Below are 21551 nucleotides of genomic sequence, written 5' to 3' on the forward strand. Positions count from 1 at the left end.
TCATCAATAATATATATAATAGTGTCTTTTATTGCCCTAGATATAAGTAATTAGTATAAGCAAAATTTGTATATAAGTAAGATCATTTTGTTAATAATAATAAATCACGCGCAACGTACAGTTGCAGTAGGGAAGGCCACCCGTCGGGCGTCTATATAAAGAGCGCGGACCGCATTCACTGGCGAGACAGCGACCCGATAGGTGCCTTCCTACTAAGTGCAAACAACTGAGCATTTTTACTTCGCCGTCCGACCATACAACCAGGGATCCTAGTACATAGTCCTGTCACCATCAATGTCTAAAAACAAAAACCCCAAATAAATTTAGATAAAAAAAAAGGTCATGCGGCGCAAAGATCCAGACATTATGAGGTCACTGGAGACCTGGCGTTTAACGTGTTAAGAATCACTTTGCCACATATATATCGTAGGTACTAATGTATAATAATATATATTTACTCGAATACATAAATTGATGTTTTGACACGTACAAAATCAACTTCGGACATGTCCAAACATGTTAATGTGGGTAGTACCAACATATTAATTATAGGTATGGTTTATTTTATATACAATATACTATAAATGCAGTTCACGATGCCATATCCTGTGGCACCTTCGCTTTCTTTTCACTTGCGACATATATCTGAAAAAAAAAAAGAATTTTTAATTAAATTTATAACTGAACAATTCACAGCGCCTAGTAGCTACTAGACAACTAATACAAATATACTTAGATATTTTATTTTTGTACATAGTTTACAAATGTATATTGAAGTGTTTAAATTTAAGTTTATCAATATTATACAGAGGAAAAGTTTGTTTGTTTGTATGTTTGTATTGAATAGGCTCCGAAACTACTGGACCGCTTTGAAAAATTCTTTCACCATTAGGAAGCTACGCTATCCCTGAGTGTCATAGGTTATATTATATTTCCAAAAAATTTAGGGATCCTTACGAAATCTCTGATAACCAAGGTGTAAAAAAATTACACAAAAAATACCTAACACCGCATGCGCTGTGAAAACGATTGATGATAACAAAATGATGTACGACAACGAGGCTGTCGCACGACTAATGCGACAAATATAGATTGTACGGTAACAATATGCATGGCTAACTTTGAGATTGTGATTCAACACAAAATACAACTTATTACTATCACAATAAAGTACTTAATAGAGTCTTCAACTTACGACAACGAGGCTGTCGCGCGATTAATGCGACAAATATGGATTATACGGTAACAACATGCATGGCTAACTTTGAGATTGAGATTAAACATAAAATACAACTTATTACTATTGCAATAAAGTGCATAATAGAGTCTTCAACTTACGACAACGAGGCTGTCGCACGACTAATGCGACAAATATAGATTGTACGGTAACAACATGCATTGGTAACTTTGAGATTGAGATTAAACACAAAATACAACTTATGCCTATTACAATAAAGTGCATAATAGAGAGTCTTGAACTTACGACAACGAGGCTGTCGCACGACTAATGCGACAAATATAGATTGTACGGTAACAACATGCATTGGTAACTTTGAGATTGAGATTAAACACAAAATACAACTTATGCCTATTACAATAAAGTGCATAATAGAGAGTCTTGAACTTACGACAACAAGGCTGTTGCACGACTAATGCGACAAATATGGATTGTACGGTAACAACATGCATTGGTAACTTTGAGATTGAGATTCAACACAAAATACAACTTATTACTATTAGAATAAAGTGCATAATAGAGTCTTCAACTTACGACAACGAGGCTGTCGCGCGACTAATGCGACAAGTATGGATTGTACGGCGGTTGCTTCACGTCGGGTCCAGACGGCGTCGACGATGCGACGCGTACTACGTCATCGTACGATGGCGGATGCGCTGTAAATAGAATAAAGATTTTTTTTTAATTTCTTTTAAGGCGTGGAAGGCAAGATTGGTCCATATCTAATATATAAAATTCACGTTTCATAATATTGGTTACCATACTCCTCCCAAATGGCTTGATCAATTTTTATGAAATTTTATTTGCATATTCGGTAGGTCTGAGAATCGTCTACTATCTATTTTTCATACCCCTAAGTGGTAAGGGTTATCCACCCCTAAATATATATATTTTATTATTATTTGGGATTGAAAAATACATACAACCCTAAATTTTCACCCTTCTAGCATCAACCCCTATTTTTTACTGACTAAATGTTTAACATTTTTAATATTTTTTTCCTGAAAACACGTGTAACTAAGCCTTACAGTTAGTATCTGAATCACGCATTGTTTTCTTAAACTGAACAAATATGATAAGAGATAATACGCCACTTTTCAGTTCATGCGTCATATAGTAGGGATTTCTTTTAATGAATATGCTCACCTACTGCTGTATCTTTTATTTGATTACTAAATTCGTGTCTTAGTGGATAATATGATAATGACATAATAAGTCGCGGTTTGGTTGCCGAAGAGTCAACACTAGGCTTCCAAGCTATATCCGAACTCTTCAACGCCTGATGATACCTCGTTCAGAGGCGAAACACGACGTAATATGGGTGTAGACTAAATAACAGTCAAATTCAAATTCAAATTCAAAATTCAAATGTATATATTCATGTAGGACATTTTAGCCGCTTATGAACGTCAAATTTTTACATTCTAATTTTATTTTTTTCCTACCGTCCAGTTCGGTATATAGATCCAATTGAGAAGAACTGGCAAGAAACTCAATTGAATTACTTTTTTTTTAAAAGGCAGTTTCTTTTTAAATTTATGTTTATATAGGTGTCTATGTCTAACATTAAATGAAAATTCAGTGCATGAACAACTATTGCCATGCACGCTCGTCATCACCATACAAGTAATCGTTTACTAAGTAATAGGCTTTGCACTGTACATATGATTTAACAGATGTTATTTAAGGGTAACTCCAGTATATCCTTCGGTATTTTATTGTAAATTTTTATACCTATTCCCATAAAAGACCTATTAACTTTTTCTAAACGATACATGGGGACAGCAAGTTTGTCTTTAAATCTAGTATTAATATTATGAATATTGCTGTTTTTTGGAAATAAGTCAAGATTTTTATTAACATAAAAGTACATAAAAGTCGGAATTTGATCGCAATTAGAGAAGGTCGTAAAGGTACTCAAGTTTCCACACTCAATAGGTATATGTGGTCTCACACATGCTAAATGTAGCGGAATTAAACAAAATAATATAAACCCATTAAGTAGTGTTGTGGAATTTTGCCTATAAATGCCGTTAGGAAACCTAATTAATCGGATAGACGGTAATAGACTAGGGTGCTAGCTGATATGGTGGATTCAAATCTAGATACTGGAAGAAAGAGGATTGTAAGTAATGTGGCCTGATGATCTCAATGCTAGCAATGTACCATGTCAGAATGACCTTACGGTTCCCTCTAGAAACCATAGTGTTAAATTCACCACGAATTTGTCACGATGTGCTAACTGACCTGGCCTCATCTTATCATCCTCCACTGCTGCCCCGCCAGCGTAAACAGTTAGAGCAGGCGAGTGCACCATTCCATTATCATCCATAAAAATGGATGAGTAATTAACAAAAACAAATGAGTAACAAATGAGTACCTAACTCATCGAAATGTGGACATGTCAAGTGTTGCATTTACCACAACATCGACAGCTTTTTAAATATAATTAATTATTATTAAGTTATCCTTATTATAATTAATTATATTCATAATAATCAATTAATTCACACAGTGCCATATAGTCCCAAGCAGACATTAGAATAGAATAGAATAGGATAGAAAATCATTTATTCAAATAAACTTAATTTAAGCACTTTTGAATAGTCAACATTTTTTTAAATCTACCGCTTATTCAGAAAGCTGTCTCATCACAAGAAGAATAAGCAAGAAACTTGTGTGTTGCTCTTTTAAACAATCCTTATAAGTTCACATTTTACAAGTCGAAACGTGTGAATACAAACTACCAACCAGCACTAATTTATTTAGGCTCAAATATAAAAACACAATAAGATTAAATCCCTCCCTATAATCCCAGTCCCTCGTTCACGAGTATGACGGATGAGTATGACGGATATTATGTTATGGGTACTAGACAATTGACATAAATACTAATTTCTTTTTACAATACTTAGATATTTATCTCATTTGATTAGTCTAATATCCATAAGCAATATTCAGCTTGGGACTAGACGATGCTATGAAAATTGTCCTTGTACATTATTTTATATATAATATTCTCGTGTAACAAGGTTAGTTAGTATACTCCTCGAAACGGATTGACCGACTTTTATGAAATTTTATATGCACATTCAATAGGTCTGACAATCGGCTATTATCTGTTTTTCATACCCCTCAGCATTTAGGGTTGTCTACCCCTAACATTTATTTTTTGGTAATTTTTTAATTATTGTATAATGTGACATTACGGTGATAAAAACAACTTAATAAATAGATTCATCGCAGTTGGCAATTATTTGATTGTTTATTATTTTTAAGAATTGTTCCGATTAGTTTGCAATAATGGGGTTGACATGTCTGAAAACAAAAACCCCAAAATAAATCTAAATTAAAAAAAATGTGACATTGAAAAACCCCAAATTTTCTCCCTTCTACCATCAACCTCTATTTTTTAATAGCGATTTTAATTGATATGGCAAAACGTTTGCGTCAGCTAGTATTATATAAATAAATAACAATGAACATAGCGCCATCTAGTCCCACGGTAAGCAGAGCTTGGTTACTAGACAACTCATATAAATACTAGGATATTTTTTTTTTGTAAATACATAGAAAACACCCAGACAAACAATCATACTCATGAATACAAATGTTTGTACCATGACAACCGCTAGCTATCCGTGAAAATATCTCTGTCTACCTCTTCTACGTTTAGTCGTGAAGAATATACGTTTATTCAGTACCTTGAGTATTCCATCCAGGTGTCGGCATCCCATAAAATGCTTGCGTGTTAAAAATAATTTAAAAACACGTTAAATTTATTTATTTACGTTGCTTTACACAATTATGGTATGCAATCAAAGAATTGAAATAGTTGTGGAATGAACCTAAAGGACTTGGTAACAAAACTCTTGATCACTATGACTTATTTTCTCTTATTAATTGTTTAACCAGTTGTTGTATATTGAATGTTTTTTCTATTTTATTATTTCATTGACTTAGTCCTAATCGGTGGTTTGTATTCACACACTTAAACTTAAATTGTAAGTAAGAATAAATTTAAAAGAGCAACACACAAGTTACTTTCCGAATGAGCGGTAGATTAAAAAAAAAAAAAAAATGCTTCAATAAACTATTATTTGAATAAAGATTTGCTTCAATGTAAGTTTATTTGAAGCTTAACGTATAAACTTAAACTATAACGTATAAATTATAAAAAAAAATCGTTTGTAGTCAAAGCTATTAGTTATAAAGCATTCATGGGTATTTTGTGAATTATTTGTTTTGTTACCAAGTCCTCTATATAAAAATATAGACATTCAACAAATTGAATTGTATATTTTTTTTAAAATCACAATATGAAAGACATACATATATAAGTCAAAATTATTGTAATCTATCTTTTTTTAATAATGATTTTCTAAAGACGCTGAATACCCCTGGTGTTTCAGGGATACGGTAACCATTTACCATTTTTTTGATTGCCACCATCGTAGTATAAAAAAAAATTAAAAGGTTTCTAGAAGATATTTCTATTAAGCGATAACGCAAATCATTAATATCATGTGTTATTCATTACAATGATACGAGTGTTATCTTTTATCTATAAACTATTAAGCTTTTTGCAGTTGGTTGTATATTTATGATATGCAGTCTCGTCCGATCGTTCGTTCCATTAAAATTGTAATACATTTACATCCTGCATCATCCCTTATTTTTCATATCAAAATCCTATTTACGTCTTCATCATCCAATCCTAAGAAGATTTATTTTATCCCCTATTTTATCTGGAGGGGTGGAATATATCAGAATTAGGGGATGCCTACGTCATAGTAGCTTTATGCATGCAAAGTCTCGTCCGATCGGTTTAAAATTGACAAAGTTTCATACATACTTTCATCCCCTATTTTATCTCCTTAGGGGTGGAACTTATCAAAATCCTTTCTTAGGGGATGCCTACGTCACAGTAGCTTTATGCATGCAGTCTCGACCGATCGGTTTAAAATTGACAAAGTTTCATACTTACTTTCATCCCCTATTTTATCTCCTTAGGGGTGGAATTTATCAAAATCCTTTCTTAGGGCATGCCTATGACATATCATAGTAGCTTTATGCATGCAGTCTCGTCCGATCGGTTTAAAATTGACAAAGTTTCATACTTACTTTCATCCCCTATTTTATCCCCTTGGAGGTAGAATTAATGCGAAGTGCTAACCGCAGCAAGATACGATGCTGTGGGTATTAGGAGATAAGGAATGTAAAGAGTACTGACCGTAGGCTTCCGGCGCGTTGGGCGCGGGGTGCGGGTACGGAGCCCCGGTGGGGTACGGTGCGGCGACCACGTGCGGCGGCCCGGGCTGCGGCATCGCCTGCGGGTACGGACTCACTGCAACAAAAGAAATCATCATAAGTACACCGATTTCATTAAATGTTTAATCGAATTAGCACTAATCACTTACCGTCAGGCGACGACCTCGGTGGTCTAGCGGTTTAGCACACCGCTTTACGACCGATGGTCGCGGGTTCGATTCCTCGCACGGTACAAACATTTGTATTCATGAGTATGATTGTTTGTATCGGTCTGGGTGTTTTCTATGTATAATATGTATGTATTTATAAAAAAAATATCTATGTATATGTACCAGTTATCGAGAACGCATAACACAAACTTTGCTAGCTTAACTTGGGTCTAGATGGCGCTGTGTGAATTGTCAGGTGAGAATCGCGCGTGAAAGAGCGTACGATACGGTTGTTTGGGCTATTGTCAGATGTTTGTAGCAACTGTAACACTGCGACCTACATAGATTATTGTGCTCGCCCTTTTTCAAAGTTTGCTGTCTAGACTTGTCAGGGACAAGAATTGAAGGATACTCTTAGGAGTGATGGTTTTTATCTCCTCAGGTAAACTTTCCAAAGGAGATATTTCTTTTATACATGAGTGGGCTACAACCACATAGGATGTGTAGTGGCGTTTCCTCTTCAGTTTGGCAAAATTGCCGACTTAAGTCTTTCTTAACACGTAGGCTCTTTCACGCGTAAAAAGTCTTCCACGCAGAAAAGAATGTGCCTGAGCCCACGCACACAGAGAGCGGTCAGGAGTTCCGAGTTCCGCGTTCGGCGTTCGGCGTTTATAAGAATGTACCGAGTCTATAACAATGCACACAGCGGGCAGTCTGACCGCGGCGATCAAAGCGGAACTTCGCGTTCCAAGAGTTCTTTTCCCGTTAAGACAGGGAACGCTGGAACGCCGCGATGTCTGAGTTTGGAAACACGGAAAAGTTGATTGAATTGGTTAGGGAAAGGAGTTTATTATACGACTAGCTTTTGCCCGCGGCTATGCCCGCGTTAATTTATCCCCTTAGGGGTGGAATTTATCAAAATCCTTTCTTAGGGGATGCCTACGTCATAGTAGCTTTAGGCATGCAAAGTCTTAGCCCGATCGGTTTAATATTGACAAAGTTTCATACAAACTTTCATCCTCTTGGGGGTAGAATTAATCAAAATCCTTTCTTAGCGGATGCCTATGTCATAACATCTACCTGCATGCCAAATTTCAGCCCGATCCGTCCAGTCGTTTGGGCTGTACGTTGATAGATCACTACGTCAGTCACCTTTGAGTTATATATATTTATATTAAGTGATATAGACAATAAAAACCGCAAAATTCGCCTTGTTCTTTTCGCGTTGTGCTAATTGGGTGCACCCAATACTTCCATTTCTTTTTAGAAGCTGCTATGCTCCACAAGAGCAATAATTCTTCATCGGATGACGAACTTTCCAGTGACATGCTGCAAGTGCAAAGACCCAAACGAAACTAGAACGCGAGAATTTGCACGCGCTATGTGTGTTGGAACTCTTGGGTGGACAACGGTCATTAGAACGCAGAACTCTGACCGCTCTATGTGTGCGTGGGCTCTAAATGTAGACGTAATGTAAAGAGAACGAGAAAGACCGCACGTGCATACAGTGAGCACATTCCTGCTTGTTTCAATCGTGCGTGCTTTATCGCTGATCAATTCAAAATGGAGGACATCTGATTATACGACAATTATAGAGTTATCAGCTGTGCCCGCGACTTCGCGCAGCACACGCAATGGAAGCACTCAAATATTTTCCCCGTTTTTGCAACATTTTTCACTGATGCTTCGCTTAGAATAGAATAGAATAGAAAATCATTTATTCAAATAAACTTAATTTAAGCACTTTTGAATAGTCATAACAATTTGTTTTTTATCTACCACTCGTTCGGAAAGCTGTCTCATCACAAGAAGAACGAGCAAGAAACTTGTGTGTTGCTCTTTTAAATAATCCTTGTAAGTTTACATTTACAAGTCGAAACGTGTGAATACAAACTACCAACAAGCACTAATTTTTGGGTCAAATATAAATATGCAATAAGATTAAATCAATCGCAGTGATAAGAGCAGACCAGTCCTTACAAGCAGCACTCGTTCACGAGTATGACGGATGAGCCAGCCATCACTGCGCTCGACCATATTTTAGGGAGCCCATTGACCCGGCCCACCACGCCGCCACATGTCTGGACATTTTAGTGAGCATGACTACTCATTCCACACGACCACGTCACAGCTACAAAATTTACTATATGGTAGTTACAGTATTCGCACTTTACATAAGGATGCTTCTATTGGTTGTGTGTTGTATAGCTTAAAGACTTCCTCGACAAATGGACTATTCAACAAAAGAATTTTTCAATTCGAATCAGTAGTTCCTGAGATTAGCGCGTTCAAACAAACAACTTAGTCGAAACGTCGAAAGAGCTGATTACATTTATTTGCCATAAAATATTTTCGTGTTAAAACGGGTCACGATACTAAAATTTTTTCTGTGAATAGTTTCTTTTAATTTTCGTGTTTAATATACATTATTTATATAATTAAATTGTAAAGAAAATTTAAAAAAACTATTCACAGTAAAGAAATCATAGTTTCTTCATCATTTACACACATAAATAAAATTGGAGTGTCTGTTTGTTATATTGAAATAATCTTTTCTAACTACACGCATATGAATATAAATACGGTACATACACCAAAATAACATTTTTTACAATTTTTGTCTGTCTGTCTGTCGATCTGTTTGTTCCGGCTAATCTCTGAAATGACTGGACTTTTTTTGGCAGGTAACTGATGTAATAAGGAGTAACATAGGTTACTTAAATTTTAGAAAAATGATTTTATCTTAGTAAAATAAAATATAATTCCACGCGGACGAAGTCGCGGGAGCTAGTGAGGCATATAGTCCGCTATATATACCATTTTGTTTAAGAGTACATACCTGGATATGGTGTCACGATGTGGTTGTACTGCTGTTGTGGATATGGTACTTGGACAGTCACCGTCGACTGTACGGGCACGGCGGGAGCTGCGAAAAAACATACTTACTGTTACACGGGCCAGTTTTTCTTTGTTATCTAATTTTTTATTATCTTCTGAATCAACAAAACGGTCTTTCATTGCTTATTAAATATTTCTTTTATTATTATTATGTATTGTATATATTATAGTAGGTATATATTTATATTTATGTATGTATATTTATAAGTATTTTTGAAGATCTATTTACCTACACTCCAATTTTATTTATATGTATAGAACATATAAATAAAATTGGAGTGTCTGTTTGTAATATTCAAATAACCGTTTTTTACTACATGCATATGAATATATATACAGTACATATACCAATATATATATTTTTATAATTTTTTCTGTCTGACTGTCAGTCTGTTTGTTCCGGCTAACACCTGAAATGGCTAGACCGATTTTAACGGTACTTTTTTGGCAGGTAACTGATGTAATAAGGAGCAACTTAGACTACTTTTATTTTAGAAAAAAATTTTTATGTTAGAAAAATAATGTAAAAACACGCTGCCACTCGCGCTGCCTTTGACGCGCGCGTGGTATTTATCCACGCGGACGAAGTCGCGGGAACAGCTAGTGATAAGTAAAATTATGGATGTGTCTTTTCCCACCACTGGCCATCAACCGCTTTCTGTTCTTACCTAATGGTTAACTGGTTGAGAATGCCATATGGCATTAAGCTCGCCAAATTGTACAATTTGAATTGCAATAAAGAAGTGCCTTCGAATCAAATTTCGTTTCAATTTCAAGATGATCTCAGAGGTTTATCATGATATTTTAACAACAATACAAATTTGTGCATTTTTTCGAATTCAAAATATCTTTATTAATGTAGATGTATTAACTCTTATGATATGTCAAATCTACCGGCTAGATTTCGAGATGAGAAGAACTGACAAGGAAAACAGCTCGTATTTTTTTCTAATAAATGTGAAAATAATTATAATATATCCCAAAATATTTTTATTCATGTAGGTCTATTTCAGACTCTTATGATATGTCAAATCTACCGTCAGTTCGGAATGATTTTGAGATGAGAAGAACTGACAAGAAACTCAGCTCGTATTTTTTTCTAATAAATGTGAAAAAAATTATAATATATCCTCATGAATCACTCTATCAATTGCTGACAACATTACATTCTGTTGTGTAATTTAAAGATAAAGCGAAAGATAAAGAAAAGGAGCTTCCGGCTCACCAGATGGTGAGTGATTATGCCCAATTTACACTCAGCCCGAGTGGGCAGGGAAGTGAGCAGCGCGAGAGTGTAAACACGAATGGAAACACTTCCCATGCCATTGGCGCTGCCACTCGGCATTCCCTCGATTGTCGGTTTTTCGTGCGCGAGTCAAAGGACTGGCAGCGCGAGTGGCAGCGTGGTTTACATTCAGTCCTCTCGCTCAGTTGTCGCCCGGCAATATTTCTGGCAGCGCGAGTGGCAAGGGAAGCGGCTGAATGGAGCACCCTCAACTACTACCAGTGGTTAGAATAGAATAGAATAGAAAATCATTTATTCAAATAAACTTAATTGAAGCACTTTTGAATAGTCAAAATTTTTTTTAATCTACCGCATATTCGGAAAGCTGTCTCATCACAAGAAGAATAAGCAAGAAACTTGTGTGTTGCTCTTTTAAACAATCCTTGTAAGTTCACATTTTACAAGTCTAAACGTGTGAATAAAACCACCAACCAGCACTAATTTCTGTTCTGACTGCCAATGATTAAGATTGTCATGCTTACGAGCTAACACCTGTCCCCTGTTACGACGGTTGCAGCATCTGCACAGCAGTACTATGAGTATGATGATGCCCACCACCGAAGCCACTATGATCACCACTTCCATCCTGCCGATGGCGGTAGAATCCTGCAAACAACATTGCAACATGAGTCCAACAACAACATTGCAACAAATGAGTGCGGCTAAGGCAATTTGTTCACTGGTGAGGTATGACAACCTGACATGTACTTAGATGGTACAAAAGTACCCTAAATTAAAAAAGAAATAAAAAAAAAAACTCCTACAAGTACTACACACATGACGAGCATATGAGAGCAATTATTAAATTTATTTTTAGGTAAGGTCCAAGATGCTGACGTATATACAGAAGACTTGCCTTCCATCTTATATATAAAATTCTCGTGTCACAGTTTTCGTTCCCATACTCCTCCGAAACGGCTTGACCGATTCTCATGAAATTTATAGCGTATTGAGTAGGTCTGAGAATCGGCCAACATCTATTTTTCATCCCCCTAAATGTTAGGGGTAGTCCACCCCTAATTTTTTTTTTATTTTAAGGCAAAACAACGTATGTCGGGACTGCTAGTATATATATATATATATATATAAACCTTTAGTATTTGTATGTATTTGTTTTTAGTATTCATATAATATTCAACTCTCTTTTTGTAGTGCGCCACCTACGTTTCTCTCACCCAATACTTTTATCTCCCAGGTTGTCTGTAAGATATCGCATTGAGCAATAAGACCGCCTTTTGTTCGAATATTTTTCTTTCTTTCTTTATTGTAATTGTTTTTTTTTATACACAACAAAGAGTTTTTATTATTATGATAATGACGTATTATTATGATAATGATGACATAAAAAAATGTTCTTTAACAAAATATCACAAATTTACGAAGACAAAATCTTTATAACGACTGTAAAATTGTAAAATAAATGAATGAATAAAGATTATTATTATTAAAAAAAAAATATGTGACAGATTTTTTTTAATAATAATCTTAGCATACTGCTTTACTGCCGATGGTCGCGTGTTCGATTCCTCGCACGGTACAAACAATTATATTATCTGTCTGGCTGTTTTCTATGTATATTATGTATGTATTTAAAAAAAATCTATGTTTTATATCAGTTGTCACTGGACAACTGATATAAAACATAGATTTTCCCATAAAACAAGCTCTGCTTACCGTGGGACTAGATGGCGCTGTGTTAGTGGTACAGGGTCATTTATTTATGACGTATGAGTCAGCCATCGCTGCGCTCTACCAAAGTCGAAAGTTTGTATGGTTATTACTCATTCACGCAAAAACTACCGAACGAATTTTGATGAAACTTTACAGTAACATAGCTTATTCATTATAATAACATATAGACTATACTTTACATTGAAGTTTATATATTGAATTTTAACGTGGGCACAGCTAGTCTTTTATAAAAATATACGAGTATAAGCTGATCACGGAAGAAATAAAGTAATAAGTACAGTATTTACCCGTTTGTTCTGTGAAGCAGATGAAGTAACTGGCCGTTGCTATTAATATATCAAATAAAGTAAACAATAATGTATTTAGGGTTGCCAACCTTCGTCATCTGCTTCTTCCTTATCCCATTTATTTGTGGTCGTCGTAATATGTTTTTCTCTTCCATTCATCTCTGTTCGCAGTCATCCCGTTATTTACTCCCTTTCTCACCATATTATCTTCCAACCGTACTTTATAATAACGTATCCTACTTTATTTTTGGTAATTATACTTTATACTGTTACTATACAAGTAAAGTAGGCAAAAATACTTCATTTTCAACCTTCACTGTGATACGTAAAACAAAATATTCACTAGTTGTTGTTGTTTTAAAATTCGTCCAATTTGGACAGGCAAAGAGCATTGCCCATACTGCCTAGTAGTTATATTAATCTTCAGTATATAAATCGTTTTATGTCTTTCATAGAATATCCGGTCTATTCTTGACTGCTTCAGTCAAGTTATTTCTTAAGTAGAATGTCCGAAATAATTTTCTTCAGTAATCCATATAATATGTAATTAATCCAGGGTTTCAGAGGTACCATGTGCTTAACGATTTATAATTACTGAACGAAATGTTAGATGTCAATTGTGAGTTGTGACATTTGTCACGGCTCTAGTGTTAAAAGCACACAAAAATACGATTTTAGAGCAATAAAAACATGAAATTTGAAAATTTTTTTTTTTCCTAATACATAATTTTTCCTATCCAAACCAGGTTATGCGTTCTTTTTGGAAAAAAAAATGGCAACCCTAAATGTAATGGCCGCTTAAACTGAATAATGATATTAATACTAGTGAGTGGGGGGAAAAGGATTGTTAGTAAATGTGGACTAATGTTCCCATTGCTAGCAATGTAGCATGTCAGATCGACCTCCACGCGGTTCCCCCTGGAAACCATCGTGATACATTCCGGTGAATTTGTCACGTTGGGCTAACTGACCTGACCTCATGTTCATCTTATCATCCTCCACTGGTGCCCCGCCAGCGTAAACCGTTAGCGCAGGCGGGTGCACCATTACATTATCATCCATTAAAAAAAATATTAGTGAGTCATATACATGCGCCGAATATGTACGTGTCGTTATGCATTTCGCCAATGTAGGATGATAAGATGAGCATGAGGTCAGGTCAGTTATCACACCGTGGTAAGTTCATCAGGAATTTATCACGATAGTTTGCGTGGAGCGTGAGCGTGAGCGTGAACCCCACTACTAGCAATGTACCATGTCAGGTTGAGCGTGGAGGTCAACCTGACATGGTACATTGCTAGTAATGGGGTCATCAGTCCACATTACTAACAATTCCCATCCCCCCTATAAAGATATTTGTTACGGTTGATAATGGTATGGTGCGCCCGCCTGCGCTAACGGTTTACGCTGGCGTAGCACCAGGAGGATGATAAGCTGAGCAGTCAGGTCAGGTCAGTTATCCCACATTAAATTCACCAAGAATTTATCACGATGGTTTCAAGGGAGTGTGTGCGAAACGGTGCGGTTTTTTAGATTTTTTTTGCCACGCATAACATTGTGGAATCACCTTCCAGCAATGGTATTTCCGAACCGATACGATATTGAAACCTTCAAGAAAAGAGCTTATTCCTTTTTAAAAGGCCGACAACGTACTTGCAATACCCCTGGTGTTGCGGGTGCTCATGGGCAGCGGTAATCACTTATATCTGGTGCTCGTTTGTCCCGTGTAATAAAAAAAGGGAGAACCGCGTGGAGGTCAACCTGAGATGGTAATTGCTAGTAATGGGGTCATCAGTCCACATTACTACCAATTCCCTTTCCCCCTGATGACGATATTACCACTAGTGACTCATGCATGTACATGCGCCGAATACCTACGTGCGTATTCAGATGAATAATTTTATTTATATGTATGTATAGATATACATACATATAAATAAAATTGGGGTGTCTGTTTGTAATATTGAAATAACCGTTCCTTACTACATGCATATGAATATAAATACGGTACATACAACAAAAAAAATACTTTTTACAATTTTTGTCTGTCTGTCGATTTGTTTGTTCCGGATAATCTCCGAAATGGCTGGACCGATTTTAACGGGACTTTTATCGGTAACTGATGTAATAAGGAGTAACTTAGGCTACTTTTATTTAAAAAAAAAAACTTTTATTTTATAAAAAATAAAGTTAAATTCCACGCGGACGAAGTCGCGGGAACAGCTACTTTCGCAATGTTATTATAGTCAAGCGACATTGAGTATGCTCAATCATATTTATTTTTAACAGCCTGGACAATTCGCACAGCGTCATTTGGTCCTAAGATAAGAGATTGTGGTAGAATGGAAATAATTTATTCAAATAAACTTAAATTTAAACATGTTTCTTAATATTAAACTTTTACGTTTAGTTCACATTATAAATTTGGTCAAAACAGATTTCATAAAAACATCTATTTAAAAGTGCAACACACAAGTTTCTTTCTCATTCTTCTTGTGATGAGTCTGCGCTCCGAATGAGTGGTAGAATCAAAAATATATTCAAAAGCGCGTATTGAGTTTATTTGCATAAAGATTATTTCTATTTTTATTTATTTTGTATGTATATTTATTTTTGGCGTTAAGATATAAAAAGAAACGAGTATGACTATTCAAAAGTGCTCAAATTTAAACTAATTTGTAATAAACTTTTCTGATCTATTCTATTCACATCCGATAAGCAATTTAGTAGTGAGAAGTTAACAAATAGACAGAGAGAATTTTAAGTTTATTTGAATAAAAAAAACTACATAATTTATTCAATCCTGTCAGCAATTTAGTAGTGAGAAGTTAATAATCTCAAGACATTTCACACAGCGCCATCTAGGCCCAAGTTAAGCTAGCTAAAGCTTGTGTTATGAGTACTAGATAACTGATATAAATACATAGATTTTTTTTTTGTAAATACATACATATTATACATAGAAAACACCCAGACAAACAATCATACTCACGAATACAAATGTTTGTGCTGTGCGAGGAATCGATCCCGCGACCATCGATGGTAGTGGTGTGCTGACCACTATACCAGCGAGGTCGTCAAACAAAAGAGTACACCACACCCATATTAAACGATGTCTGTCTGTACTTAAAACTGAATTGAACCGCGTTCTAGGAAATATAATAATGTAATATATATATTTACATTAGCCCACCCGCGCAATATCTACGTCATGAAAGAAAGGGACGGCATAACTCATGTTTTTGCAACATGCTTCGCTCTTATTACACATAGAGTATTATTTATAGCCTATATGTTGTATAATCTTCACGACTCATCAATATTTTAATTCCATTAAAATTATTTCCAGCCATTATAAATGAGCTAAATCGTCTTTTAAATTGATTTATTCTTCGTGCTGATAACGAATGTTGTATAAATATGTAATAAAACTATTTATGACTGCAAAATGTATTTTAATGGTATGGTAGATAGGGAAGGTGACATGATATAATTTTTGTTTTATTTTTTTGATTATAGAATAATAAAAAAGAAAAACCTTTAAATATATTAATATCAAAAGAGTTTTCTCAACACTATAGCCATTTTAAACAAACGCGGACTATCCAACACCAGGGGCATCGCTACCTAGGGGTAGGCGTGGCAGTGCCCCGGGGCCCTTAAGCTCGGCGCCTCGCTCTTACCAATAAATCAACCCTTACCAGTACAACTCGATCGAAGTGAACTTTTGAAAATTTCTCCCATTTTCGAAATAAATATGACAGTTTGCAGCCCGACTTTAATCATGGCAACACATTTGGTAGAAATTCTAAAGTTATATTTCGGAATTCCCCTAAATTCTCTCCTTCTCTTATCAACAAACTTTAAAATCAAACATCATTTATTCATGTAGGACATATTAGCCGCTTATCAACTTCAATTTTTTTACATTATAATTTAAAGTTTTTCCCTGCCGTCCAGTTCAGTACATAGATCCAATTGAGAAGAACTGGCAAGAATCTTAATTGATTTTTTTTAAAGCCAGTTTATTTACAATGTATATTTATATATATATGTCTAGCATTAAACGGAAATCCCGTGCATGAACAACTATTGCCAGGCACTCTATTCCATTATCATCCATTTAAAAAAATATTATTACTCATTTTATATTTAGAAATGAGAGCTGATAGAATTGTCTTGAGCTGATAAAACCCCAGTTATCTTAAATTGCGTATAATTTACTTAACGAACGGAAATTCTAGCTTTTATGATTATAACTGATTCTTCAAACATCTGACGATGGTAAACACGCTGCCGAGCAGTATTACCAGATGGTTTAGTTAAACCGTGATTTGATCAAGCGATGTTATTACAGTTTTTTTGTTATTATTAAATTTTATTAACGTTAAAGGTACTAGATCTTAGACCCTATAGGTAAATGAAACTCAAGGATAGTACTGAACTGTGTATATTCCGTAGTAAGAATATTCTCTCTTTTAATCTTTTTAATCTCTCTTTATCTCCAATTGCATTTTTTCTTTTGGACTACTCTAACGCTGATGCATCTGGCCTTTGCAGCTTCACCGGACGTTAGGGGGCGAGTGCAGATGGCACTCTAAACCAAAGGAAGGACTACGGAGCGGCTGAAGGCCAACTCCCGCCTGACGGATAACAGTTTAGTCTGAGGGAGCGGTGCCCTCAGACTAAACTCTTAAGCTTACTCTGAGGCTTAAGAAACCAGGACTATCCAGTTTAAAAACAGAACGCAGTAATAGTGTTGCAATAGAATAGAATAGAAAATCATTTATTGAAATAAACTTACATTGAAGCACTTTTGAATAGTCATCACATTTCTTTTAATTTATCGCTCATTCGGAAAGCTGACTCATAACAAGAAGAACGAGTAAGAAACATGCGTGTTGCTTTTTTAAATAGTTTTATTATTACTTTACATTTTAAGTTTAAGTGTGTGAATACAAACTACCAATTAGCACAAATTCAATTAAATAGAAAAAAATATTAAATATATAACCAACTGGTTAAACAATTAATAAGAGGAAATCAGTCATAGTGATTAAAGCACACCAGTCCCTACAAGCAGCAGTTATATTAATATGTAGTAAAATTAAAGTAATTAATATAATCAGGTTATTAATAAAAAGTAATTGATAAAATTATACTGTTGAAAATCAGTAATTAAGAGGCGCGCGTATTTTAAAAAAACAGGACGCTGTCAAGTAACTTTTCAGGACTTCCCAGGACAGTTCAGAGACTAGGACATGTCCTGGGAAAATAGGACGGTTGGCTACTCTAAACTAAAGGAAAATAGTGAAGGTCATATAGAATATGATGAAGACAATAGACAATAATATAGTGTGTAGTGTGTAGACCACAAATAATTAAGAGAACAAAGAGCAATGAGGACAAAATACCGAACTTCCAAGTAAGTAGTTAACTGTTACACTACTATAAATAATTAAAGCTGAAACTGTTATTACAGCATTGATTACCAAAGTGAACGACAACCACATAGGCGATTTTTTTTATTGGCTTATTATAACCTTGGGCAATTAGGGGGAAAGGTGTGTGTTCGTAATGTGGACTGATGACCCTATAGCTAGCAATGTACCATGTCAGGTTGACCTCCACGCGGTTCCTCCTGGAAACCGTGATAAATTCCTGGGGAATTTGTCACGATGGGTTAACTGACCTGACCTCATGTTCATCCTATCATCCTCCACTGGTGCCCCGCCAGCGTAAACCGTTAGAGCAGACAGCAGTCTAGTGGATTAGCATACTGCTTTACATTGGATGGTGGCCTGTTCGATTCCTTGCATGGGACAAACATTTGTATTCATGAGTATGGTTGTTTGTATATTACGTGTGTATTTACAAACTCATGATTAAGACATCATTTTTGATTAATTAATAATATATATTAAAGATAAATGAATGTAATAAAATATAGTAACTCATACCAACATATAAATAGCATATTAGTCAAAACTAAATGCATAATCACATACTGACACAGGATTACATGTATATACATATACATACATATATTATGTATGTTTTACTAGCTGTCCCAGCCATATAAATTAAAATCGCTATTAAAAAATAGGGGTTCATGCTAGAAGGGTGAAAATTTAGGGTGTTATGTATTTTTCAATCCTAAATAATAATAAAATATTGTGACAAAAAAATAAAAAGACATATATTTAGGGGCGGATATCCCTTACCACTTGGGGTATGAAACATAGATAGTAGCCGATTCTCAGACCTAATGAATATACATATAAAATTTCATAAAAATCGATCTAGCCATTTGGGAGGTGTATGGTAACTAACAAAGGGAGGTGTATGGTAACTAAAAGAGCAACACACAAGTTTCTTGCTCGTTCTTCTTGTGATGAGACAGCTTTCCGAACGAGTGGTAGATAAAAAAACAAATTGTTATGACTATTCAAAAGTGCTTAAATTAAGTTTATTTGAATAAATGATTTTCTATTCTATTCTAACATTGTGACATGAGAATTTTATATATAAGATGTGTATATTAATAAAAAAATATATAATAAGAGTCAATGTGGACTACACTTTAACACAATACTAGATATGTTGTGTGTAAAAAGATACTACACTAACTATACCTGTGACTTCACCTGCTTTGTAGATATAATTCTTGTAGATTGTCTTCCCTTGTGATAAATTTAATTAAGATCTATTTAGCAGTTTCACCATGAAGACAGACATAGATAGATAGATACATCTCTATGTATCTATCTGTGTAGAGAGGTGAACATTTTAAATTTTATAATGGTAGCTCATAACATACAAATTTAATTTAAATTCCTTATGTTGTTTTGTCATCAAATAGAAATAGAAATAGTAATAATCTTTATTCAAATAAACTTAATATAAGCACTTTTGTATAGTTAAGTTTTTATATCCTACCACTTATTCGGAATGCAGATTCATCACAAGAAGAATAAGCAAAAAACTTGTGTATATTTAATTAACAACAAGGATTAGGCATGTGACAATCAACATATGTAGAAACCACTACGCACTTAATCTCTGTTCAATCAGATAACATTGTCAGCGCTATGAATTTTAAGTTAGATATTTTCAAACAAAGCATTATTATCATTTTTTTTTTCTTCTTTATGGCTTGGCATGCCTGTGCATTTGCCAATATACAAAATTTGGGAAACAGTAGTTCAGGTAAAGGAAATTTTGGACGATAGGTTTAAAGGATCAGGTAAGTTTTATAAATTCTTCAATTTTACAATAACCTTTTTTACAAAGAAAATATTTTATGACACATTTGATTTTTTTTTCTGGCATTTTGACTACAGACGCTGGGAGTTGTAAAACCTTATGCAATTTCCATAAAATGAATTACTGACTTTCGTCAAATGGCACTTAGGTAAAACTAAAAACAACACACAAGCAGACATACAGACTTATTTATCTATATATATAAATAAAATTGGAGTGCCTGTTTGTAATATTGAAATAACCATTTTTTCTACATGCATATGAATATAAATATGGTACATACAGCAAAATAACATTTTTTACCATTTTTGTCTGTCTGTCAGTTTGTTCCAGCTAATCTCTGAAATGACTGGACAGATTTTGATGGGCCTTTTACTGGCAGATAGCTGATGTAATAAGGAGTAACTTAGGCTCTTTTATCTAAGAAAAATAAAGATAAATTCCATGCAGACAAAGTTGCAGGTACAGTTCATAATATATAAATACAATCTGGTATTTATTTTATCAATAATTTACATATATTTTAAAAGAATGACAATATACTTTTGTATATGTATGTACAATCATTAGATTACATAAAATAGATAAATTTGAATACCTACAATGTACAATCAACCTTGCATTTATTAGTTCTGGGTAACAAGTTCTGCAACCAAGTGTAACTATTTTTTTAAACTACTCTAAATAATTGCATGACTCTATGAACAAGTACAGATAGCCTTCCAAAAGGTGATTAAGGCCAACCAGCCTGATATGACTTTAGTCTTAGGGCACTGCTTGGCGTTTAAACCTAGGCAGTGTTGGAATCGAACGGAGGGAAATATAGCGCGGAATTATAATTGACGTTCCATTTTTTAAATTTAAAAATAATATATTTTTTTAAATATTTAATGGCTTTTACGATCGCATATAATAAATAATAACAATTACATACCTCATCAATGAAAATAGTATCACTAAAATCATGGTATTCTTCACTCGAATCTGAATACATGTTAACTTCTCTAATTTCAAGATCCGAAGAACACTCCGTTGGGATATGAATCAGAAATAAATGAACGAAAGATAAAATAGATACCGTGTGGTATAATTTACTTACCACAATGAATCATTGGAATTCACATTGAGGAAAACAAACTTGGACCCCACCACGGTGAGATGGACCTCAGATTTTTGCAAAGGAATCTGAACGTTCCGCATACCACATTGGGTGTTATATCGAAAAATTACAAGTTAAAATTGTAAAAAAATAATACTCACCTATTAAAGTTAATAATCAACTTTACAGAATGACACTGATACAGAAACAAAACGAGTTCTAGTATGATGACAATCCATTTACAGATAACACAAACCTCAGAGATGAGATACTACAGTACACTGTTTGATGGACAAAGTGATCGAGGTGTCAGAAATACAATAGTCTGGCGTCAGTCAATCAATAGACAGTCAGTATATATCAATCA

General features: G+C 34.6%; 1 protein-coding gene across 2 annotated transcripts; it reads right to left on the bottom strand.

Annotated features, from left to right (window-relative positions):
* Positions 1 to 300: 300 nt before the first annotated feature.
* Positions 301 to 21548, bottom strand: LOC131849949 (protein shisa-5-like). Of its 2 annotated transcripts, none has more exons than XM_059200083.1 (6): positions 21346 to 21548; positions 11323 to 11446; positions 9497 to 9583; positions 6471 to 6584; positions 1772 to 1893; positions 301 to 645 (listed from the first exon to the last, which is right to left on the bottom strand). In XM_059200083.1, exons 2-5 carry the CDS (start codon positions 11423 to 11425, stop codon positions 1793 to 1795), a joined length of 405 nt encoding a protein of 134 aa, XP_059056066.1. In that variant the 5' UTR covers positions 11426 to 11446; positions 21346 to 21548; the 3' UTR covers positions 301 to 645; positions 1772 to 1792. The 2 variants fall into 2 exon arrangements, with proteins under 2 accessions (XP_059056066.1, XP_059056065.1); XM_059200082.1 differs by lacking the exon at positions 21346 to 21548 and adding an exon at positions 21020 to 21085.
* Positions 21549 to 21551: the final 3 nt, after the last annotated feature.

This window comes from Achroia grisella, unplaced genomic scaffold (genome assembly GCF_030625045.1).
Source record: "Achroia grisella isolate CSIRO2021 unplaced genomic scaffold, CSIRO_AGI_Agris_v1 utg669, whole genome shotgun sequence".
Classification (NCBI taxonomy): domain Eukaryota; kingdom Metazoa; phylum Arthropoda; class Insecta; order Lepidoptera; family Pyralidae; genus Achroia; species Achroia grisella.